Raw genomic sequence first — 26,805 nt, 5'->3', positions numbered from 1 at the left:
TAGTTTCTCACCACTCCAGATGATGCAGAAGTGTTGCATTTCCAGTGTGGCCAACGCTACACTGTGTGAAACAAGATACTCGATAGAAAACACGTCGCAGTTCCTCTGTGCACTATCACAGAGGTTCATATATGATCGTGTTTCTAGATGAGGGACGGCCAAAGAAGTAAATCTCCCTCAACACAGCAGAAGAATGAGGTCACCAAATCTGTTTGAGGGGAAGTCTGTTCAGTCTACAGAGAACTAGCTTTGCATCTGCTTTGTTAAAGTCAGTTTATTTGCAGAACATGGATCAAACACCCTGACATTTACTGTATTAAGGTGTAAGATGTGTGCTGAAATGTATTTGGAAATAAATTAGAAATGCATTTAGTGGGGGTATTACCCAACAGATCAGACTAAAAGCCTGCAGAGGTCACATTAACTCAACAGCAAAAGGGAATTTATATGTAAATCTTCAAGCTATTTATAACTAAACATGTCAAACAATTGATATTCTGACCTGAACTGATTGGAAAAAAGTGTGTTTCTCCCCTCAAACACCAGAAAAGTCTGTATTCAGATTTAGAGACTGTATTGAAACGCTCTAAAGAAGACATCTTTCACCTTCCCTGGATCACTTAAGATCTTTCAAACCAACACATTTAGGATTGTCCCATCCGTGCGTGACTCACAGGCAAAGCAACAGCGTTACACAGCACATGCAAACCTTTTTCACATAGATGGCTCCATGACAGTGAACATCCCTTCCCACATCACTGATACCCGAACAGAAACTCTCGCCACAACCTGACTGGGCTTAGCAAAAACACAGGGGTTCTAATTAAAGCAAAGCTTCTGTCTCCATTTGGGTAAAATAACCAGATTTTCTTTTCAGCTATTTAAATTTTTTACATAAACAAATCTTTCTTTTTAATTCTGGCTCACAATTAAAGGTCAACCGACATGATCGGACTGCCAATAAACTATCAGCAATCGAGCTTAAGGGAGAACACATGCATGATTTTTTTAAAGTAGGCACACCTTTGGGGAAACACAGCATTGCCAGCGCTGTGCTGAAACAGTGACGCAAAGCACACCTTCTTGCCTGTAACACAACCACAGTCAGACCACCTGTCATAATCAACCAAAACAACATACAAGAGGACCTACCTCTGTACATGGTAGCAGAGGTTTCGGTTTTTAAAAGTCCTGCCACCAAAGGTTCTCACAGTTGGCCATTTCAGAAAAGCAATAAGCATGCAAAAATGAAGTAGGGTTGCGTGTGAGGAAAAAAATTGGAGTCAGAATCAGCCTCATTTGGTCCTGCTTGTGACACAAATAAGGGATTTCATTTGTTTCCATTTTTCTCTCAGCGTACAGACATTTTAAAATAAAATATATACATTTGGTGGGAATTTAGTGTCCAGGATGTGTGGGTTCTGCAGATGTTGGTGGCCCAGTGGTCAGGGAGCCGGGTGTTGCTAAGGTTGTCTGTACAAAGCTCAGTCTGTACAAAGCTTCTGTTTCCATTCGGGTACAAATGTGTGCCGCCATCATGCTCTCTAAGGGATGGGTTAAACAAAGAGACAAACTTCCCTGGATATGGGGGGTCAGTTATGGTGATTCTTGCTGCAGATCTGATTGTCTGTTGCAGTTTGGAGCATTTGCGAATTGTGATAACTGGTGTAGACGGAGGAGTGGGCGAGAGATCAGAGCCTGACAGATCAGGGCGTCTGTCTGTTTTTTGTATGTGAGAAGATGCACCCCAGCCTCACCTGCTGCTGGGCGGTCTGTCAGGAGGCTGGTGATCCACTGACAGGTGGAGGCCGGTACTGTGAGTTGGCTGAGCTTCTGGTGGACGTGTGGGGTTGATAGTGATGAAGATTGACAGTATCAGCCGTTGACCTGTTTGCCCAGTAAGCAACCTGGAAGGGGGGAGGGGGGCTTTGACGTCCTTCCGGTGGCTCAAAACAAGTCACTAAAAGGATTTCATGACGACAGACGTCATTTAACCCTGTGATGGTGCATTTCTCAGGGACTGGGAGGATGGTAGAACGTTTAACGCAAAAGGGAATCGCCCAGAGCTCCAGAAACTTACTAAAGGTCGGAATATTGGCGCCAAATAGTCATCACAGGCTTCTCGGGCAAGAAGGGCACAAACCATCAAAAAGGGACTTGGGGAGCCTTCTGGAATATTCGCAGACTCTACCTTTAAAGCTTTAGGATATTGATCCATACAGGACTTTATCCATCAGTCCACCCATTGTCTATACCAGCTTATCCATGCAAGGTCATGGGTGGGGTTGCTTTACTGACATATAAGCTTATTTGGATTTTGTTATATATTTAAGAGACTGTTCTCAAAGAATCTTTAGATATAAAGAAGTGACAGCAATTTTGGGAGCTGCTGACTGACAGGGGGCTTAAAAAAAGGGTAAACACAAGTGACATGAGGATGTAGTGGTGAAGCACTTGCGTCAACACCTTGAAGACCTTGCAGGAGCAAATCTGACTGATCCCCTCCCTGACTGGAGAGGAGTTTGCAATTTCTGACTTTACCATCCATCTCAGTCTTCAGGATAAAAATGTAACTATAATGCAAAAAAATAAAAAATCATATCCAATTCAATAGATTATGCATTCTAATGAGGCACGTTGGTCAGATTAAAAGTACTGTTTGAAAAATAACAACCTTTAAGCAGTTATGAAACAGATGTATTAAGCCACCAATGTTTTTTATAGGTCTGATGAAATATTCTGCTTTTAAATGTTGTGTTTTCATTCTAATTGTCATTAAAAAGGTTGTTAAATCAGATCAGAACAGAAATCTGAGGCTTAAAAGCCTGAGAGATTTTAAATGGGGTCAGATTTCTTAAGTTAAGTTTCCCACAATGACAAAACACTTATTTTCATCACCTAAATATGTTACTTTCAAGTTATTTTTTGTAGATAAATAAAATTGTATTACTATAAATTGGAATATCACTATTTAAAAAACATAAAACCAAATATGACACGTTAATAATTTGGTCCCCTTTCATCAGGAACTATGTGTTCTCCCACTTCCAGTATCAAGTATACCAATGTTCTACAAAGTTACATCCACAAAACCATTAAAACTTTACACAACACTAATTTAAAGTCCTTCTAATGTGATCTGAAAAAGTGCCAGAGTGACCCGCATTTTCTGTCCAGGGAAGTCGGTTTTAAATAAAATAAATAAGATCATGCTGCACAGTTTAGTTTTCTGCAAATGTAGTGAAACGGAGGATTATTTTATTTTATACTAAAGGGTTATCATACCAAGATAATCTCACACACACTCCTACCCATAAGGAGCCAGTGAAGATGTAATCAGGACCTGCTAAGAGAACGTCAGATGACATTTGCAACATATTGTAAGACTATGTATGAACTTTGGTAGCTGCTGATCGCTGGAATAGCGTCAGATAAATCTGAGCAAATTGTCCCTTTTTTTTTTCAGACCTGCCTAAACACTTCAGCTCTCAGGTTGTCGGTTGACAGACGGTTGAAAACAGGGAAACGGTCTTCGCAGTCGATCACGATACTGCTGTGGGCTTTGACTGATGCGGCTTACAGTTGGTGCTGTCATGGAGGAAAGAAGCGTTCATCTCCATCGCTCAAAGGCTGATGTCCTGCATGTTTCTGATTTGTCCCCGCTCCACTAGGCTCATTCAGATGGCTGAAGTTGCTGCTTGGCACGGCATCATGGCGTGCCGGAGCGTGCCAAGGACCCATCAGCTCAAGTGTGCCGAATGTGGTAAACATCTAAAATACGCAGGACACTGGCGCCAGACGCCCCTGCTCTAAATACTTTTCACCTAGACTACAAGACGAATAGCAAAGAGTGAAACAACGCATGATGTCTTTGTTCATATTTCAAAGATTCAGGCGTTTGCTGATGAAATACGACCAGGTATTTCAGTGAAAGTGAATCTTTCTAAAAAAGATCATGTGATGATGGTGTATTCTTATGTTTTAAATAGGCGTGTAAGCATATATGTCACCATGTCATTTAAAAAAAAAAAAAAAGTATATCATTATTAAATAACTTTATCTCTATTTCAGCTGTAGATATCGTCGCCATTTTGTTCTGATTTCCAGACACCGGAGTCTCAGCTAAAATAAAAGGTCATTGAAACTATTAAAGGCAGTGCATTATTCTACGAATAGCAATAAACGTTTAAAGCTCATAATTCGCACAAAGGTTTAGACTTATGTTTTTATTTTATTGTCATTGTCGTTCAGATTTGCATCATCTGGATGAGATTTCATTGCAATGGTTCAAGAAAGGTGCCGAAACAACAGCAGGAGCATTGCTTTGTATATTAAATTAGCAGAGTTGCAACATAACTAACACTAAAACTCGTAGAAAAGAGGAGTTATGTAAAAAATCCATTGTAAATATACCGTATATGGCACGTTGTGGAATAATTGAAAATTGGCTATATTGGACAATGAAAGAGAGAGACGGGAGTTTTTAGCTTGTTTGTGAACTTTTAACGAGACTAGAAAACATTTGTAATATCTGTCTTTATGCTTGGTCTGCAGACACACTAGAATGAAATCTAGAAAACGATGGATAAATGTCAGTAAAATAAGTCAAAACGTCATGATGCAAACTCGATAACCAATAACTGCAATTTTGATTTTCACTCTTCGGGTTGTCTATTTGGTTTCTTCGCCAAACGACCTAAAATCCGTTTTACCGACTTAACGATCCAAGACCACATAAGGAAAATATAGAACCTTTTTAAATGTCTTTACAAGGTGGAAACCAAAGTTTTCATCTCAAACATCCTTTTGGTGCCTCCACGGTTAAATATAAAACGAAGTTTCAGCGCTTTCAGAAGACGGTTGTGTGTTACGTGCCCAAATATGACCGCATCTTCAAGCTGCTTCTGTCTTTTCCAACCCGGCCACGCTCTGCTATGCGTCTACAAACTGAAGCTGGGTTTACAGAACCACCAACTGACAGTAGCGATTTTGGTTATATTCACGCTGCCTCCACATCACATCTACATGTCCAACTTGGCTGCACAAATTCTTCTGGATAAGAGGGGTCCGCAGCCTGGGTCCTTACGTTCATCATGCCAAGAAGACAACAAGACCTCCCAGGCCCGGTCGGACAGTAATTAGAACGAGGGGTTTCTCGATTATTCTTCAATCCAAAGACTTGTTTTGGTTCATCAATACAGTTTAAGGTCCAGACAGAAGATGCCAAAACTAAAACAGTCGTTCCTTTACATTTCTAAGGATCAAGTGAAGCTCAAACACTAATGCCAGGGCCCAAGGCACTGCAAGAACCACTGAGGAAACACCTGCAGGTACCAACTCCTCTAATCCCAACAGGATCAAATCATCAGATGCTCCAGATTACATACAAATCCCATATGTAATCTGTCCCCTAACCTATTGGACTAAGAAGATTGGTGAGCGACACCTCCACAGATATCCCAGATATATGCACCAACCAAACATCTGCAGCCGCTTGACAGGAACCCACATCATTTAAATTTAATGGCTTTCATCTCATGTTTTAAATACAAAACTAAAAATAACAAACAAACAAAAAAAAACAAGCAATTACTGAGGAATAGGAACCACATTTCCAGTCACAAATGAGCTTATTTCTGGTAAAAGCCAAATTAAAGCTCTAGTTTGACATTTGCAGCAAGGTCACTGCCATCGTAAAAAAGTTTACCAAAACTACAAGCTTCAGTGGCACAGGATTTAAGAGTGTTTCACACTTTTATATCCACCCCAACTGCTACAACTTAAACATGAGGAAATGTTGCGCGTGTGAAACTTCACCAAAGACGGAATAATTTAAAATCTCAAAAGATACACAAAAAAAAAGGTTAAAACTGTTTCACACAACTAAAATTTGATTTTTAAGAGAAGATGAAATCCTTGCTGATGGTAATACACAATAAAGACCAACTGTTTCAACTGGATTGCAGTTTATTTTTTTTCTTTTTGTTCACATGAAGACTTTCACTTCACATCAAACCACTTCCTCCGGGAGGGTTAGCTGCTCTGAGCCTGTGATTGTGATGAACCAGTTCAACTAGTCTTAATTCTTGTCATAGTTCTTCGCAAACTTATCAAGGAAGTCTGGAATTTAAAATACAAGACTCAAACGTTACACTTTGCGTTTCCTAGATGAACGTCACAATGAGCAACAGAGAAAATATGCAGAAGACACGCTTCAGTTGACCTGTAAACGTTTAAATTAACACCCGCCGTAAAAAAACCCAAGTCAAAACCTGAACCCTTCCAACTGTTTTATTATAAAGTTGCTGTGGCACAACTTTTAATATCTGTTGGCAGCGCCATGTTGGTAGGCAGCTGTAACAAGCAGCAGCTAAGGGCTCTGACCTTGTAGACCTCCCCGTAGGTTCCTCCTCCAACTCTCAGCAGGATCTCAAAATCATCCTGAGGGTTCTTGGTGGAGATATCCAGAGCCGCCCTCTGATGGAAATCCATTTTAAAGTTCTGTGACATTAATAATCCCTCTTAAGGCATGTCAAAACAGGCCCTCATACACTCGCTGTCATTCACATCCGAGTCTGAGAGGCGCTCAGAGGAGGAGAGCTGCTGTGTCTGACTCGTTTTTTGGCTCAACCGCCGCCACACACACACCTTCCTGTTTGTTTCTCAGCCTGCAACAGACCCTCCCTACCTCTGTTACTCCCTCCCTCCGCCTAGCTCCCACCTTCCTCTATTCTCTTAGCTAATTTGCATAATCCAATTTTGCTTCCTGCTCACAGTGGGTGTTTGTGTGTTTCTCGTATGATGGCTGTCAAAGAGAAAAGTTTGTAAAGCTCTTCCTGCACGTGTGCTTTAGAGTTAGATTATTGAGAGTTTTGTGCAAGACACATATGAGTAGACTTTAAGCACATCTCAGTGCTCGCACGTGTGTCGCTTGTAGCTGATTAACTGCAGTTTGGGGATTTTTTTTTAGTGCAAGTTTCAGTCTGAGCTTTACACCCACTGATCTATATGTGTGTGTGTCTGAGTTGCAGCTCTGCAAAAAAGAGTCACTCATGCTTGGAGCTCCCTTTTCAGCTTCCTGTTCATATCCTGTTCAGAAAAGGGGCACCCGTTACATCCTGTTAACAAGTCAGAATTACTTAAACATCATCTTTTTAACGTTTAAAAAGGTTTTTTTTATTATGTACAGTGCTGTGCAAATGTCTAAGACAGGTATGGAAAAAAATGCTAAAAACAGAATGCTTTTCACAATGTGTGAAGAAGTTTATCAATTAACAAAATGCAGCAAATGAAGTTGGATCTGCATAAAATCCATATTTGCTGTGACCTCTCTTAGTCTATAAGACAGCATCACAGCTTCTAGGCAGACAGTTTTTGAAGGAACTGGGCTGGTAGGCTGTTCCAGAGACCTTCTGTTGACACAATCAATCAGGGCTCTGTGGAGGCCATGCCATTACCTCCAGGAGGTACCACCAGCTTACCTCCAGGACTTTTTATTCTTCATCATGCTGAAGACGATTCCTAACATCCTTGGCTGTATGTTTGGGGTCTTTTTCCTGCTGCAGAATAAATTTGGGGAACCTTTATCAAACGGCTGGATTACCTCCTCAGTCTGCAGTCATGTTCTCCAGAGTCCTGCTAATGACCTGATTATTTGACTCATGTGTGTTGAAGCAGAGTAACAAACAAAAGGCCCTCGAGGACAGGAATTGAAGATCCCTGCCTTGAGCCCCATTTACACTACCCTTGTTAAACTGATCCAGGCCGAGCTTAGTCCGAGCTTGGATTAGTTAACCAAGCCGAGCTTAGTTCTGACGACCGTTTATACACCAAGCTAAATCGGTTCCTTGGTTTCCTCCCCTCTTAGTGACGATCTGCAGTACTACTGCTCTCTGGGTTTGAAGGCGGCACCAAGCAAATCAAAATGGCGGCGCCTGTAACATTCAGGCAGGTATGCTTGAACGTCGTTATTTGCAGAGAGTCAGGCGAAGACGGCAACTTTTGGTGAATTTACTTGACAGAGTCGGCTTTTGGGAAGTGGATAAGACAAAAGAATGCCTAATAAGGATTTAGAGACGCAGGAAACAACGACTGATGTTGAGGTTCATCACACTGCTAAGCAGAATCATCACTGGAAGCCATGTGTCACGGTAGGGAAGCTAGTATTTTTATGAATGTCTGAAATGTCAGCTGGCCGCACGGAGATGACGCGGTCTGCTCATGCGCTTTTCATTATCAGATAATAAGATAAGGAAAAACCGAGCTGAGCCCACCCATCGAACTGGTTTAGATTTAGCGCGGTCCGGTTGTGTCTAGCTCGGTTCAGTTCAGTTTGCATTCCATTTACACTCGATAGCTACTAACATCACTCACCACCGTCAGGGTTTGAATGAATGAACTGTAGTGTGAAGCACTTTGGAGGTCGTCAGACTGGTTAAAGCGCTATACAAGTACAAGCCATTTAACTAATTACTTCTCACTTTCATAGTGCCGTTACCTTGTTTACATTGTAATGTGACGCGTTACTACAACTTCAAAAACTTAAAGTGGGTTTTAACAGTACAGTCCTCCGCTGAGAGAACTGCCTTTCTCCCACATCTGCAGTCTTTTTGAGAGCGCTTCGGGGGAAAAACAAGGTGGGGGATTGAGGGCATGCATACGTGACACCTATTGGTTGAGAAACCGTCAGATATGCAAGTTTTCACCATGCAACAACACGCACACACAGACAGACACAGCAGGAGACAAACATGACATTGGAGGGGAGTCTTGAAAAGTCAGAAAGCGTTCGAAAGTTGGAAGAATCAGTAATATTTTGCGTTCGCTGAAGTTAAAAAATGTGCATGTGACTTGCATATTATGTCCAGGAACAAAGAAATTGTCCACGTCCGTGAACAGCAACTTCAACCTTATGAAGCATCGTCTCACCGTTCCACAACACTTGTGGCTGTTATGATCGGAACAGAAGGACCCAGTACTCAAACCAGACAAACAATTAAAACTTCGTAACAGTTTATTTAAAACTGAATTGAAGCGACAGAACCAGCAGAGACCTCTGAGGACAGAGACAGCAGATTAGTGACAACGTTTAACTGGTAGTAAGGATTCACACGTAGTGGTCACTAACCTCTTCTCAGTGTTTAGGCTTACGGGCTAGACGAGGTCAGGCAGGCTCAGTGGTCAGGTAGCACGTCCGGTTCGGTACACAAACAGGCAGGGATCAGGCAGGCAGTCAGGTCAGGCAGCAGTCAGAAAGACGGATCAGGCAATCAAGTCAGGCGGGATCAGGCAGGCTCAGAGGTCGAGAGGCAAAACGGGTCAGGATCAGCTAATCGGAACAAAGAACACTGGAATAGATCTCACCAATGGCTTGAAATAATCTGGCACTGATGTCTGGTCTGGAGGCTGGTTATATACTAGCATGTGCAGGTGGATCAAGTGAGAGGTAATGAGAAATGGGGCGGAGCTGAACAGGTGTTTAGAGTGAGTAATCAGACCAGCATCAGTGCCGAGATCATGACAGTGGCCTGCTGCGGCCAGCGCGAGTTCCGACAATCCTACACCGTGAAAACAGAAAAGGACCAAGAAGGATGACGCCTAACCTTAGAGTAGTAACACCAAATATTGATGTGATTTTTCTTTTTCTTGTGTTCACACACTTTGCATTTAATAAATTGATCAAAAATAAACAATCATTTATATTTTTGAAAGCATTCTTATTTCATTTTTTCATACTTACCTAAAACTTTTGCACAGTACAATATATTTTCATATAATCTGGGTTTGTGCTCGCCTCCCTTCCCCAAATTAATTTAATTTAAACGTGAAAAATAAAACCATCAGAGCTGGAAGAACTAAATTTGATAGTTTTCATAGAAGCATTGCCTCAGAACCTAACAGCCACAACCATCCATCCTGAGCGATCCAATCATATCCATGCAACTAAACACGGGTCCAAACAAACTGAAAAACATATATTTTTAGGTTTCATCAATGGGGAAACCTCCAGAAGTCGTTTAGAGCACCCATCTGCATTTTCCTAGCAGTTCATTATATTTTTGTTCAGAAACAACTTCGTTGGCAAATTTATGTGAAGAAATAAGGAATAGGACTTTGGTTTCAAGTGCTCACAGCAAACAGACATTAACTATACATACACAAACTTTAAAGGAAAGAAAATAAAAGATAAACAATATGTACATATTCACAACCTGGAGCTGCTACCCTCCACCCCCACCCAGTAATCGCAGCCTCAACACTGCCTACACTAACTTACACATATAGTGTACATGTGTGATGTTATCCGTGTCATCATCCTGAGGTGTTTTTATATTTTTGTGTTGCTTTCATGTCGTTTCTATAGTTATGTCCCACCAAAATGTTGTTGTAGCAATAGTCCGACCAATAAACATCCTTGTTTTAGTGAGTATGTACACCCATCGCAAATAACACAATATTTTTCTTAAGCAAAGAAGAGATGAGATTCCCAAAATATTTTGTTGAAAACTAAGTATCATTTTATGTCGTAATTTAACGATTCATTCCGTTGAACTCAAAAATACTTTATTAATTCCAAATGGAAATTACATATTGTAACTCATGCAGGTTTCTAGAAAGAGTTTTATAGATGCCGATGGGGATAAATGGGGATTATTCATATTGTTTATATGTTACCATTATTTTACTGGTCTAGCCAGTCTGAGACTAAAATAAGTTTGACATTCCTGGCCTAAAGCAAGTGTACAGCCTCAGCCATAAGGGATATAAATATCAGACTGTAAATCTGATATCAATGAGAAATATGAGATGGTAGATGGCATTTAACTTTTTGTTCTCTGTCATTTTTTTCTTCATAGTAGGTGCACCTGGTCTGGCGTTCTGGTGCTGTGACATCATCTAAGGAAGACAGATCACCCGCTATTACCATCTAATGTAGAACAAATTACTGGATCAACGTGTGCTTCTGTACTTTTTGTCTCTCTTGTTGTGTCTCTGCTCTGTCTTCTCTAAGCCCCAGTGGGTCGAGGCAGATGACCGTTCATACTGAGCCTGGTTCTGGTTCTGCTGGAGGTTTTTCCTTCCCGTTAAAGGGCAGTTTTTCTTTCCACTGTCGCTTCATGCTTGCTCAGTATGAGGGATTGCTGCAAAGCCATCAGCAATGCAGACGACTGTCCCTGTGGCACTACGCTCTTTCAGGAGGAGTAAATGCTGCTTGGAGAGACTTGATGCAACCTGCTGGGTTTCCTTAGAGAGGATTTTTTTTTTGACCAATCTATATAATCTGACCCAATCTGTATAATCTGATTGAATTTGACTTTGGAAAGTGCCTTGAGATAACAGGTTTCATGAATTGGCATTATGTAAATAAAATTTAATTGAATTGAATTGAATAGGTGGCTCCTCTTTAGAACTGATCAACACAGTGCAGAGAGCGCCCTTATCGAGGTGTTTAATGACATCCATATAAATGCAGACCGTGGAAGAAGCACCTTAGTGCAGCATTCAGTATCGTTGATCACTCCATTCTGTTAGAGTGCTTGGAGAACTGGGTCGGCCGTTCTTGTACAGCATGCGACTGGTTTAAGTCCTACTTAAACTGAAATCTGGGTTCAGTGATGGACTCAGACTTGAACCTTCAAAAGCATCTAAAGACAATTACAAGGTCAGCCTTCTATCACCTGAAGAACATTTCCAGGATTAAAGGATTGATGACTCAGCAGGATCTGGAAAAACTAATCCATGCGTTTATATTTAGTAGAACTGATTACTGCAACGGTGTTTTCACAGGTCTGCCTAAAAAGTGGATCAGACAGCTGCAGCTGATCCAGAACGCTGCTGCCCGCGTCCTCACTAAGACTAAGAACGTAGAGAACATGGACCCGGTTCTGAAGTCCTCACTAAGACTAAGAACGTAGAGAACATGGACCCGGTTCTGAAGTCCTCACTAAGACTAAGAACGTAGAGAACATGGACCCGGTTCTAAAGTCCTTCCACTGGCTCCTTGTATCTCAGAGAATAGACTTTAAAATGTTTCTGTTAGTCTATAAATCACTGAATGGCTTAGCAACTAAATACATCACAGACTTGTTGTCCGAGAGTTAGGGCATTATTATTAATTACTAGTTCTCAAATTAAGCTAATACTTGGGTCAAAACTTGATCTACTGCTACTATTCCACTGCAATGTACTTTCCTCGTTATTTTTTCTTTTCATATGTTCTGTTTATGTACAGCACTGAATTGTCTTGTTACTGAAATGTGCTACAAATAAACTTGCCTTTCCTCTTCCACCTAGTCTCCTGATATCAAAGCCAAGTTGGGCTGATATTCACTGTACACTGAAGGGTGATTAGATTAAACAATAAATAACTTAAAAGCATGTAATTGTTCTACACAAGTTCTGCTAACTTTAGCTGTAATAGATTTTAAAACAGAAATGTCTCCTTGTATGTATCTGTATGGGAGAAGGGATAAAAAAAATAATTAAAAGTAATACAATTACAGTTTCAAACCATTTAGCTTTAGAGGTACAAATAGAAATAAGAAATCTGCTAACAGTGGTTAACAACAATTGTCTCCTGGTGTTTGGTTGTATGCTCCTATGGGAGACATTTTCTTTATTTACTTTATGTTATCATTATAAATTTCCTTGAATTTTACAGGGTAAACCACTTGAAATGAGATTATAGTTACAACACTGATTTTAATCTCGATGGGATATGCCTTTTCTCTGTCTATACTAATTGGGTTCATCTACTACCTACATTCTACGTATTGCAGTTCTGTGCCCTTGCTCTGATGCACTTTTGTTACTCTACTTTTCCTTTAGCTTCCCAAACTAGCTGTTATATAGTAGGGATCAAATGGATTACTATGATACAATTTAGTCTCAATATTTACGTAGTTTTTTAAATGAAATATTACAATTATAATTTATCGGCATTAACATCAGTAATGTGACAGCGATTGTGATGCAGTGCAGGATTGTGGGGGGTTTAAGTGAGTAGAAAAGCAATGTCAACACAATGGTGTGCTCGTTTTTCATGGCATCGAAAGCACAAGGAACTACATAAATATCTGTTATCAGTCAAAGCAAAATAATTAATATTGGATACAGGTATCAGTCCAAATATTCATATCGGTATGACCATCAATACAACAATGTCCAATTAACATGCTGTTAACCTACTATAAGTTTTTACTAATTTTGTACTGAATTTTATACCATTGACATAGCAATGTATATGTATTTTTAGTGTATTTTTGTGTTCTTTTTTTAAAGCACTTGTGACCCTTCATTATCTGTAAAAGTGCTATAAACTTACTATTCACTGTAGTTTAAAGGCATCGTCTTGAATGCATCAAAATGCTACATGTATCTTTATGTCAACATTATAAGTGCGGAATCACAAGATTATCATATAAAACAGAAGAATGGATTTATTGTCCTACAGTGTTGAAATTCAGTTGTACCAACAGCAGAGAGAGGCAATTGGAAGCATGGAGATACACCCAAGGATAAACAAAATATGAAAAAAAGAATAAAGAATAAGAAAAAGAGATTGTCCGGGAAGGCCAAATATACAACACAAGAAAAACATACTACACAGTTATTAAAAGTGTCATAGTCAGAACAGACTACAATAAATGAAGAAAACTGTGCAAACACCATATGAGACGTAAACACTTATTAAATGGGCCTAGTCACGTATTGTTACCATAAAAAGAAGCCAAAAAACTGTATGTTCATCTTCAAATAAAACAAAATGCGCAAAGCATTCATCCTGATAGTGTTTACCTATTCCTTTCAGAGCATGAAAAGAATCACTATATGTAAACATAAACCATCGATGTGCCATCTCCCGGCCAGCAGTACCGTGGAACTATCAGGAGATGGTGATAATTGGCACAGCTACTGTAGGAGGCAGCAGACCGTTGTACAGTTCCTTGCCCGCCGTGGTCAAACACCAACCCAATCTACAGGGTTAGGATTACTTTACCTCTTTCTTTTCCCTCCTCCTCTGGGCGTTGCTGGCTCACTGGGCTCCATCATATATGTAGACATCTTGTTGAGCGGTGAATTGCACGTCGACGTAATATTGGACGTGGTATAGTGGAGCGATTCAATCCTTCTGTCTCACAACACCCGCACTGGGTCGATGAGGCATCCTGTGCAGAGGTGGCCTACCTGATGACCGTGTCTAATCTCTTTGTCTCAGCTGTAGATAAGCAGCTGCTCTAACAAACCTTACCATAGAAGACAGCTGATGCCACCAAAGAGTCAATAAAGTTCTTCAAGAGCGCCTCCTGCACTCAGCCTCCTCAGCAAGGCAGTCTGCTCTTACCTTTCATGTAAAGATCAGTGTTGACTCCAGTCCAGTTTATGGTGCAGGCCAACACCCAGAGTCCACTATCTCAACATCAATTGCCTAGATGTTCACTAGTGTCAGTGGGGGGGATCTGTACCCTTTAGAAAACCACCATCTTCTCCTTGGTTTTCCCCGAGTTGATCCGGAGGTGGCTCCACTGACACCAGTATAAAAAGTTCTGTGTCTGTCTATACACTGAGCCATCAGTATAAGAGATTATTATTATAGTTATTAATATTATTAGGGAGATGTCTGTTATTCTTCGAAAGTATAAAACAGAGCAACTTTGCTGCAATGCGTTCACCTTCCTGTTATCTGTTGTTATCTAACTCCTTATTATGCTGGCCTGAACGGAAAACATACACGCATGTGCAGAACACAAACCTTCCTTTCCACAAACTTGTTTTTTGAACACCTCGCTGATACTAAAAATAGTTAACTTTGAGTGTTTATCACTGAAGGGTGTTGCCATCAGTAAGGCCTAGTTGTGCCCAGTAAAGGTGCGTTCACAGGAAATATAACTTTTTCAGTTCCTTTTGAATGGGGGCAAAATTGAAACATGTGCACAAACTTTCCATATACCGTACTCACAATAAATATAGATTAAACATTGAATAAACAAAGATTAAACAGATTTCTTAAAAGCAATGATGTGCAAAGAAAAACTTGACATCCCCAAAGAGTAATTAGTACCATCTGAATCAGAACTGGCAAAAATCTGATTGCATTCAATCGTAGTCAAAAAGTGTCGAGGCATTTTGTGCTTTTGTTTTTTCGCTCTCTTTCTCCATCTGCTGTCAGTTGCTCTGCTCTCTCCTTCCTCTCAGTCTCAGTGGCACTCAGCCACTCGCGGTACACAGAGCTTCCTCTTTTCTCAAAAAAGTCAGTTTTTGAAGGCTTATCACTTAGAGGGTTACATGTTAAACAAATGTTTATGATTAACAAAAAAAAACCTCAGCAAAGAAGACGAGGAAGAAGAGGAAGATATGTCCGTAGGAAGAAAGAGAAGACAAATGGTAAGAGTCTAAGACTGAGAGTAGGGGCTTTGAATGATGGGACTAAGACAGAAAAAGCTAGAGAAATTGCTGACATGAAGCAGAGGAGGAAGGTGTATATACTGTGTGTTTAGGAGAGAAAGTTAGCAAGGCTAGAAGTTTAGGAGCAGTGTTCAAAGTGTTTTGTCATGGTGTGGATGGGGAGAGAAGTGAGGGTGTAGGAGTTATCCTGAAGGAGAAGTTTGTCAGGAATGTCCTGGAGGTAAAAAGAGTTTCAGACAGGGGGGATGAGTCTGAAGCTAGAAGTTGAAGGTGGGATGTTCAATGTTAATGGTTTTTAGAGATCGATACAGGATTGTTTTTAAGGTAGAGTGGACGATTTTTCCGGAAATGTTAAGGTAGAGTGGACGATTTTTCCATCTTACCTCGTCTCCTGTTCCACAGGGGATCAGTTCGTGTGGAAAAGATCTCCCAAATCAACTCTACTTTTGTTTCTTTCTTCTGAGGCCTTCTTCTTCTTCTTCTTCTTCTTCTTCTTCTTCTTCTTCTTCTTCTTCTTCTTCTTCTTCTTCTTCTTCTTCTCAGAAACTTAGAAGAGAGTTTGCTTCTTACAACTCTCAGACATTTTCGGGTGCGTTGTGTAATGGGTGGCAGTTGAGGGCGGAGACCTTGGCGTTCTGATCCTCGGCTGAAGAAGCTGACTCTTGGGACGTGGAATGTCACCTCTCTGGTGGGGAAGGAGCCTGAGCTAGTGTGCAAGGTTGAGAGGTTCCAGCTAGAGATAGTCAGACCCACCTCGACGCATGGCTCTGGCTCTGGGACCTGTCTCCTTGAGAGGGGTTGGACATTCTTCCACTCTGGAGTTGCCCTTGGTGAGAGACACTGAGCTGGAGTGAGCATACTTGTCGCTCCTCATCTTGGTGCCTGTACATTGGGGTTTACCCCAGTGAACGAGAGGGTGGCCTCCCTCTGCATCTGTGTGTGTGTGTGTGTGTGTGGGGGGGGGGGGGGGGCGGGTTCTGACTGTTGCTTGTGCTTATGCGCCAAACAGCAGCTCAGATTACCCACCCTTTTTGGAGTCTTTGGAGGGGGTACTGGAGAGTGCCCCTCCTGGGGACTCCCTCGTTTTGCTGGGGGACTACAACGCTCACGTGGGCAATGACAGTGGGACCTGGAGGGGCGTGGTTGGGAGGAATGGCCCACCTGATCTGAACTCGAGAGGTGTTCTGTTGTTGGACTTCTGTGCTCGTCATGGATTGTCCATCACAAACACCATGTTCAAGCATAAGGGTGTCCACATGTGCTCTTGGCACCAGGACACCCTAGGTCGCAGTTCAATGATCAACTTTGTTGTTGTTTCATCTGATCTGCGGCCGCGTGTCTTGGACACTCGTGTGAAGAGAGGGGCAGAGCTCTCCACCGACCACTACCTGGTGGTGAGTTGGCTTCGATGGTGGTGGAGGAAGCCGGTCAGACCTGGCAGGCCCAACCGTTTTGTGAGGGTTTGCTGGGAACATCTGCCAGAGTCCCTCGTGAGACGGAGCATGTGACAGACGAGATCTGTACTTGTTTTTTATAATGTTGAGATGCGTGAATCCCCTCTCACAAGCTGTACTACTTAAAGGCAGTGTCAGAGACAGCTTAACCACCTTGTTGATGTTGGAGTAAGCAACTGGGTTACTTGTTTTAACTATTCGGACCAAGTCACACACAGATCAGGCTCCCAGGCGTTTTCCTGCCTGCTTTAAGCGCATCCATTCTGTCACAATGGTGTCTTTGTCAAGCTGCAAGGCGGCCTCATATTTTTTGAGAATGCTGCAAACTGTTGTGTTTCCAAAACTGTGGAGGTCTTTCATTTCCTCAGGCCATGTTGAAGGATTAAATTCTAAGAAATGATCACATGACTTGAGGGAGTCATATCTGATTTTAAACTCTTCAATTAACCCCCTGAGTATGTTTGTCTTGTCAGCTTCCGCATTAGAAGCAGTGTGTGCCCTGTGGTGGCCTTCACAATCAAGCAGAAGTGTAAAGTGTACAATGGCTACTTGTATGTATAGTATATGCAAATTCTCAACTAGAACCGCAACTCTGCATATCATTACATCATTGAAGATATTTTTGGTAATTTGTTTACTGTTACTTGCAAAATTATTATTATTATTATTATTATTATTATTATTATAATGCAGAAATGTGTGTGTGCATACGCACGCTGTGTATGTAATGACTAATTTATTTATTTAAAATGACCATATTTTGTAGAGCAGGTAAAAATATTTACATCATTTTTATGGTTTAAAAAAAATGTATTACATTTTTGGCCCCCAAATTCCTTTGGCTTGACAATTTTGGCCCATATACTAAAAAGTTTGGACACTCCTGTCATACATGAACTTCACCATAAGCATTCAAAACCGTAGTGTTAATCATGCTGGAGCTGGTGACATATAACTATACAAAAGGACCTTTCAAATGAATAAAAGTCTGCACAAAATATTATCGGGGTTTTCAGCGATCACATCTCTCGATGATCACCAGGGTGATGGGTTCCACAGATTAACAGATAATTGTGACAAGGTGTAAGGCAGTTAGCCTACTCTAACTGCTGTAAACAGTCAAACACAGAATTCTGCGTAATGCTGCTAGGTTGTGGATGCATTGGCATGGTTGGAAGACCTTGCAGATGGGAGAATTAGCAGGAAATGCAGTTTCAGGAATCAAATATTTCCTGGCCAATGATGGCTAATGTGCTGCTTTAGACTCTGAGCATTGCATTCTGCTATACCCTGCAGAGGAGACTGGCTACCTCCCTCCAAGGGGGTAAAACGCTGCTCTCCAACCCCCAGAACGCAGGTGCACCTACTCACACCCAGGCCGCTCTTAGCAACCATCGACTTCCTAAAAAGCTTTTCACTGTGCTTTTTTTGTCTGTCGTAGTGGGGGGCATAGATAAAACTGTTTTGCTCGTACAGTGTGTGGTGCCCGGTGAGAAGGCGAGCACAAGACACTCCACACAAAAAGATTTCACTCAGGATCATTCAGATGTCGTTCAGATGACGGGAAATCTTGCAAAACCTCTCAACATTAAACGAGAGTTCAGAGTAAATAAACATGTAGGACGAGGAAGAACAATGGCGATGGTTTGTGGACTAATTTTAACAGAGAAAAAACATAACAAAAAGAAAAGCTGCTGGTTAAAGGAGTGGAGACAATGCAAATGGGGGCTAGAGCTAAGTTTGCTGCACTATGATATGGAGGCGAGCTGTCTTTTTTTTTCTTGGGGTTTCCCTCACCTCCCTTTTGTCATTGGCTACCCATCACATTCAACAGGCTGGCTGCTCGTTTGTTCTTGGAAAACACCGGGCCTAGACAATTCAAGATGTACAATATTCACGATTTGAGGTCGGAGCAGTCCAGACGTTATACAGAGCAGACCAGATCACTCTTAACACACTGCCGGAAGGGGAAAATCGGGGCAAAATTGGGGCCAATTATCCAACCTAAATCATTCTCATTTGTCACCTGGGATGGAAGTAACATTCCCTAAAAACAATCATTCCTCTCCATCGACAATGTCTTAATCACGTTTTTCTCTTTTCAAACCTAGAGGTACGGTCCCGAACGACTTTGGCTCAGAGTGTAGCCCTTGTTTACTTCCTGGTTCCTGGGCCTATCATATGAGAGTTCCCATAGTTCCCAAAACAAAGCCCAGCGTTCGGTATTTTATCTTGGCAAAAGAGCAGCAGCCTGCAAACATGGTGGCTAGTAAGGGAAGCAGACCAGAAATAGAACAGAATACATCATCATATACCTGTCCCGTTGAAGGAAAAATTCACAACAGCAACACACTGTTTAAAAACGGCATATTAGATTGTGGTGATAGGCAAGCTGCCACAAGGTATCAGTATTACTTCTAGCTCCTTTAAGCGACCGAATTTATGTTTTAGTTTTTTCCGCCATCAGTCTGGTGGTGGTCAGCGTGGGCCAGGGTGGCCGCACCTTCAGTGATTACAACGATACATGCACTTACTTTTGTACTTTCCTTTACACCCTCATTAGCCAAAATGTCTTTGTCAGAAAGGAGAAAAGTGGATATTGAGTGTAGAGTACTACAAGAAAAATGGACAGCTTTCTATTTATTCAAGCCAAACATGCACAATTTAGGTAAATAAAAATGAACTACGGCTTTTTTCATGACATGCATAGAAACGTACTTTGTGACAAGGCTTTAGTAGATCTAAAAAAAAAAAAAAAAGACCCACTGTACTGAGATGTTAAAATGTTAAAAAGATGAGTAGGATACTAAATAAATAGGTCCATTAAAGGTTAAGAAAGCAAGCATATAAAAAGGGACATCTGTGTGGTTTTCAATAGCGTATGGATAACATCTTCACCACTTGACATTTATCATCCCCAGGCAAACAACTCTGCAGGCAGCCTACAGGCTCGGTTATACTTGTTCACTCACACCCACATGTGACAGACACATAAAACAGGCCAGTTAACCACGAATAACTGCCTCAACCGCAAGGCAGACTAGAAGAGAGGACTGAAGTAGTTCTCAACAAAACTACTTCAGTCATCTCGAAAATAAACTTAGTAAATAAGACAGATTAAAATTGTATGGGGAGTCCTCAGTTCAAGCAAACCAACTGTCTCGAGCAGTCTGGAAACTTGTTGCAAACTGATCTGGAGCTTCTGGAGCAGCTTGTCAAGCATTTGGGCTAAAATGGTTTTATCTACTTTTTTTTCCCTCCACATTTTTGTTTTCGGAACATTTAGTGATAGAAATCTGATGGGGTCAGACCTGCTGAAATGTATGTCATTTTACAACAGCACAAGTCTGAACAGCAGCTCTCTGCTACATGCCACTTTGCGCCGGACTTTGTTTATGTTTTTCACACCTTCTGAGCTAAATAAACTGTATCTAAAAAGTATCTGAGCTGCAGGTGAAGCCTCCGCTTCACGTGATCAAATATCTAAATCTGCCACACTGTGGGAAAGTATTTGCCCACTTTCATATTCTTTTTTCATCTGTGACATTTAAGTATCTAAGACCAAATACATTTTATTTTCAGACAAAGACAACATGAATAGATTTAAAATGGACCATTTTTAAATAATTATTTCAGAGTGATTAGAACTGGCTTTGTAACGTTTTCCCGACTGACAAATGTCAATTACTTTTTTAATGATAGCCTACATGCTTTTTCCCGAGGGGTGGGGTGCATCAGAACATGGTGCCTATGTGTCGTTACCATAAGTCATTGGGTGAGAGGCAGAGTACACCCCGGACAGCTGGTCAGTCAGTCACAGTACAACATACAGACAAACAGGACAAGCAATCATGCACGCAGGATCAGATTGTTCCTGGAGCACCACTGTGTCAGATTGCTGACCTCATCCCTGTAGGGGGACTCAAAAGCCTATTTGGGCATTTTATTATGCAATTTTGCAATAAATGACACTAGTAAAAAACTTGTACAACAAATATTTTTATTTTTCAAGCACTTTTCAGAATTGGAATGAAAACATCCTGGTGCCATAAAATGTTAAACACTGGCCAATAATGGCTAAACCACAAATCATAATGCCCTGATGTTTACACAATGTGTAAACAAATGTGTAAATAAATAAATATTTCATGCCGACGTCTGGGCCTCCCTACTGAAGCTGCTACCCCCGCGACACGCCCCGACCCCGGATAGGCGGACAAAAACGGACGGACGGACGGATTTCATGCCGAAATGTTTTTTGCCTCCTAAACAAAGATAGAAATTATATTAAGCATTTACATATAAATTAATACATATTACATTTAAATTAAGTCATAAGTTGTATTGTTAATTTTTTTCACCCTCTCTCACACTCATCTAATCCTGAGCTTTAATACAAACAACAATTTCTTTGTATATTTTTGCATTCTGTTTATATCTATATTCATACAGTTTTTTTTTTAAAGCCTGGAAAAAGGTTTAACATTTCCAGGTCATTCCAGAGTCTTACACTTTGCTTGCAACAGGGGCAGGAGCTTAATACTCTTTAAAGAGAACTGTTTAGCACAGCTTCATGTGCTGACACTGTAACTCCAGGGTTCTTCATTTGGCAATGTGATTCTGTCTTAGTCAAATACAGAGACAACAAATTAATATACGGTTTATGGGTTGGGTTTCTGCATTGTTATCAGCATGTGAAAACTCATCTTCAGAGCCAATCTCTGCTCCAAATGGTGATCTGCACCGTGTAATCTACTTTCAGCAGTTATCACCGGTTATTGTAAATGCTCCTGTGTCAGTCTAGAGGAGGATGTGATCCAGCACGTAATGAGGTGGAGGGATATTTCAGCTGGTTATACTCAATGTCTGTAGCACAAGCAGGTCTCTTTATAACTCATCACTTATTTTAGAGCCCAAATAAGCAACTTCACCTTCAGAAACAAGCCCAAAAAAAACCTGCAACTCATGAAATTTACAAGCGACTTTAGAAGAAAAAGCTCAAAGTTGCCTAAAACAAGCGGATTTGGCAACAGTGAGCCCGGGTCTGTTATGCTACAGTGTCCAGCATTCTTGGAACTACGGAAGGTGGCTAGGGTAAATAAAAACACAGTCCGGAGAGTGCTGCGGAGAAAAAAACATTAGGAACAGTGTGTGTGTGTTTTAACTTCATGCATGCTCAGTATGAGGGATTGCTGCAAAGCCATGTACAATGCAGACGACTCTCCCTGTGGCTTTACGCTTCCCCAGGAGTGAATGCTGCTTGTCGGGACTTTGAAGCAATCAACTGTTTCCCTTATATAGGAAATTTTTGACCAATCTGTATAATCTGACCCAATCTGTATAATATGATTGAACTTGACTTTGTAAAGTGCCTTGAGATGACATGTTTCATGATTTGGCGCTATATAAATAAAATTGAATTGAATTGAACGTGTGATTAACGCTCGTTAAAAAAATTGTCGGCATAATGGTCAAACGCGTTAATAACGTGTTAAAACTGACAGCCTTAATATATATATATATATATATATATATATATATATATATATATATATATATATATATATATATATATATATATATATATATATATATATATATATACCCACTGCACAGTGGCGCAGTGGGTAGCGCTGTTGCCTTGCAGCAAGAAGGTTCGAGTACACCCCTGGGTCTTTCTGCATGGAGTTTGCATGTTCTCCCTGTGCATGCGTGGGTTCTCTCCGGGTACTCCGACTTCCTCCCACAGTCCAAAAACATGACTGTTAGGTTTCACACCTCACACCTAAGGACAATTCCCTAAATTGTCCTTAGGTGTGAGTGAGTGTGTAAATGGTTGTTTGTGCTGTTTGTCTCTCTGTGTTGCCCTGCGACAGACTGGCGACCTGTCCAGGGTGAACCCCGCCTCTCACCCAGTGAACGCTGGAGATAGGCACCAGCAACCCCCGCGACCCCATGAGGGATTAAGCGGTTTGGAAAATGGATGGATGGATGGATGGATGGATGGATGGAGACATATATATATATATATATATATATATATATATATATATATATATATATATAAATATATATATAAACAGCACTTTTCTCTCAGAGTGCAGGTCTACTGGTGGTTCCTAGAGGTTTTAAACGTACAATGGGACACAGATTTTAAGGCGCCTCTCCTGTGGGACCAACTCCCAGATTTAATCCATAAGGCAGACACTGTTATGATTATCTGTTATGTTTTTATGCTCATGTATATTTTCTGTTTTGGGCCTTCCTAAGTTCCCCACCTTAGTCCTTCCCCCTAGCTGTTTGATATTCTGTTGATTATTACTCACCTGATTTTCATCCAGTTGATGACTTCCCATTGTATTTTAGGTTCCTGGTTTTTGTTTCCCCGTTGCTGGATTTGTCTTTGTTCTTACACCCAAGGTTTTATTGTTGTTTACTGTTGTTCTTTAGCTTCCTTCTTGGCTCTTGTGTTTCCTTGTTCATTCTAAGTTTCTCTGTCTTCTCATTAAATCCATTCCATCATTATGGCTCTGCCCTCACCACTGTCTTATTTTGGGTTAGCATAAACTTAAGATCATGCCAGACACCCAGTCTACTTTTCAGACTATGCCTAAAACTTTCTTTTCTGAAAGTTCATAGTTAAGAGTGGCTTACATTACCCTGACCTATCTCTGTAGTTATAGGCCTAGGCTGCTAGAGGACATAATAACCATAATAACTTTCAAACCGCACTCTGCTACTTTCTCCTACTACTCCAACTTTGTATTATTTGTCATTTTTTAAACTTTATATTCTGTTTTTTCTCTTCATAATAGCTACATCTGGCCTGATGTTCTGTTTAGCTGTGAAACTGTCCTGGAGAGGGGCTTCAGATGAGCTACTTTGGCTAACAACTTCATGTTCTCCTTCAATAGATAATATATTTGACCTTGTCTTTCAGTGTCTAGTTATTCAGCAACTAGCAAGTGCAATTACATACATTTTGTTGTACATTAGGTTGTGAAAAACCTAAACATGTCTATTTTTCTAAAAAAATATTGATTGCCTATTGAAAGAAGCAGATTTATTTTAACAGGTTTTTCTGGTAGATAACAGCCACCAACTTTTCTGCCTAAAAATCTGGCATGAGTGAATTTTGACTGTGGCCAAAAGTCACATGGTTGAGAGCGGAAAGCAAGAAGGTGACTCAAGTTGTTTTAAAGGTTGCGGAAACACCAGCGAGCTAAGAAAAAGGCTGTGTTCTGAGAGGTGTTAGGTCAGTTATTTAAATGCATGTGTATATCTGGGCCTTAACCCTTCCTACACTATAATTGAATCTCACACAGTTCACATTTTTTTTCACACACATGACGCAAATACTCATGATGAAAGAAGTAAGCCCTATTTCAAGTCAAAAACTTTCTGTATCATGACATGAAAATTATCTGTCATTTTAGGTTCTAATAAATTCTAAAATCTGATTTTAGTTTCTAAAATTATTAAAATATATTCTGAAGTAAAAAAAAAACACATATGAAGCCAAAATAGAAAAGTTGTATTTGAAAAACAAATCCCTCCTCATGAGACCAGATTTTAGATCCAACTTCAGCAGCATTGAAGTTTGTCTTTGTATTTGAATTATAACACAGAAATAACAAAACGTCAAACATAAAAACTAACCAGGTTACTGCTTATCAAACCAAAAATAATTAAGTTTCAAAGGAGAAATACATCCTGAGGAGAAACTAAAGCAGCCATAAGAAAACATACAAAATGAAGTCAGTCTTTGCAATAATGAATCGGTTCTCATATTAATTCCTAAAGATTCATATAACTAAAGATTGATTTAAAAAAAAAATAATAATTTTCACTGCGTACTTAAATGTGTGAGCCAGCATTACTGCCGCAGACACGAGTCCGTGCTGACAGGCACGCTCAGAGTTAAAGTTTTTTACTACCACGTACATGGTGTCACACTATAAACTGCTTGGCAGCTGGAAGTCTTCACATCGACGTGTTTTATATGTGACACTGAGCTGCTCCAAGAAATGTAGGCAACAGATACGCTGGACTAGGGTAAACCGTCCACGGAGAGTCTTAGCAAAATCCGCAGCTCGCCCGAGTATGTAGGAGCCTTTACACTTCACTCCGTGAAGTGAATTTTGAATGTTGGATTTTTAATAATGCACCAGGCTAGTGTCCAAATTTAGTGCCCCTTTTTCAATTCAATTCAATTTTATTTATTTATTGCCAATTCATGAAACATGTCATCTCAAGGCACTTTACAAAGCCAAATTCAATCATATTATACAGATTGGGTCAGATTATACAGATTGGTCAAAAAATTTCCTATATAAGGAAACCAGTTGATGGCATCAAAGTCTTGACAAGCAGTATTCACTTTTGGAGAAGCGTAGGGATACAGGGAGAGTCGTCTGCATTATCCATGGCTTTGCAGCAACCCCTCATACTGAGCAAGCAGGAAGTGACAGTGGAAAGGAAAACTCTCAATTAACAGGAAGGAAAAACCTCCAGCAGAACCAGGCTCAGTATGAACGGTCATCTGCCTCGACCCATTGGGGGTTACAGAAGACAGAGCAGAGACACAGAAAGCTAGAAGCTCACATTGACCCAGTAATCTGTTCTACATTAGATGGTAGTAGCGGGTGAGCCGTCTTCCTTGGATGATGTCACAGCTAACAGAACGCCAGACCAGGTGTACCTACTATAAAGAAAAAAAAGAGAGAGAACAAAAAGTTAAAAGCTGAAATGACGACAAGCAATGCCAAACTGGAGAGCAGTAGGAGAACTTAGTAGAGAGAGAGAAATAGACCCTGATGTCCTCCAGCAGCCTAAGCCTATAGCAGCATAACTATAGAGATAGCTCAGGGTAACATGAGCCACTCTAGTTATAAGCTTTTTCAAAAGGAAAGTTTTAAGTCTTAAAAGTAGACAGGGTGTCTGCCTCACGGACCAAAACTGGGAGTTGGTTCCACAGGAGAGGAGCCTGATAACCTTTGATTTAATAAAGTATTTTTGGATTGAATTGAATAGAAATAGCAGGTGTAGACATCTCTGTTATCCTCTGTTTTCTACCCTGTTTGGGTTTTCTGCCCCACAGCATGTTTGAGAAAACTGTTGTTTCAACATTCAGGGAGACGGTTTGGTCCTTACAGCCGCCACCATTACTTTATTAATTTGCTGTTGAACGGTAATATGATACTAGTATGAATATGTTGCATAACTGGACAGTCATGAATTTCAGGTAACAGCTAAAAAATAAAAACTTTTAAATACCAACAATCCAGTTTGACATTGGATTGGATCAAACTGAATCGATTCTTGAAATTTGAATCGACGCCCAGCCCTAGTCTCTAGCGGTGGTGCCATCCTATTACTCAGCACAATAGGGTGTTTTCACTGACGTCACTGGCCAACTTCCGGTCCGCCATATTGGGTGGCACACTTCCTTATCTCTAGTTGTCTTACACGTATTATCGTATAGCGAATGGATAAGTACGCCAGCACGCTAGAGCGACCAGATAAGGACGTATATCTGAGGAAATGTTCCGTGATCGACCATATGGACCCGTATGCCCTCCACGGTGCCTTGTTTAGCCGTAATCCAGATGATTGGCCAAATGTAGAGCACGGCGACATAGTGCATTACCTGGTGTTCGGTGAAAACCCTCTGCACACTCTTGAGGAAATGAGAGCTTACAAGGATCTAGAGGCTCACAACCAGTTCACATCTGGTTATGTACATCAAGGAAATCGCCATCATACGTGGACGGGTGAGTTTTAATAAGATGGTAAAAATGTAAACAATCCGACGCAAATGTGTTGCAAATGTGTTGCACCGCCCGCCGCTGGCGGGCGGTGCGCGAAGGCGCTTGGCTGCAAGGCCGATCGACGCCGCTCGCGGCTTTAATTATTTAAGCAGAACAATGACCAGTGCAAAATTAAG

The 26,805-nt window shown here is 40.8% G+C and overlaps 1 protein-coding gene across 1 annotated transcript in view; it reads right to left on the bottom strand.

Moving 5' to 3' along the window:
- LOC105930213 (mitogen-activated protein kinase kinase kinase kinase 5) overlaps positions 1–6,630 on the bottom strand; it is a 73,409-nt gene extending 66,779 nt beyond the window's left edge. The window contains exon 1 of the mRNA XM_012868312.3: positions 6,385–6,630. Within this exon, the coding sequence (XP_012723766.1) occupies positions 6,385–6,510 (126 nt within the window). The 5' untranslated portion in view covers positions 6,511–6,630. The remainder of the gene's footprint in view (positions 1–6,384) is intronic.
- Between the last annotated feature and the right edge of the window lie 20,175 nt (positions 6,631–26,805).

This window comes from Fundulus heteroclitus, chromosome 18 (assembly GCF_011125445.2).
Source record: "Fundulus heteroclitus isolate FHET01 chromosome 18, MU-UCD_Fhet_4.1, whole genome shotgun sequence".
NCBI lineage: Eukaryota > Metazoa > Chordata > Actinopteri > Cyprinodontiformes > Fundulidae > Fundulus > Fundulus heteroclitus.
The sequence above is the reverse complement of the archived record's forward strand: the minus strand, read 5'-3'. Positions and strand labels throughout refer to the sequence as shown.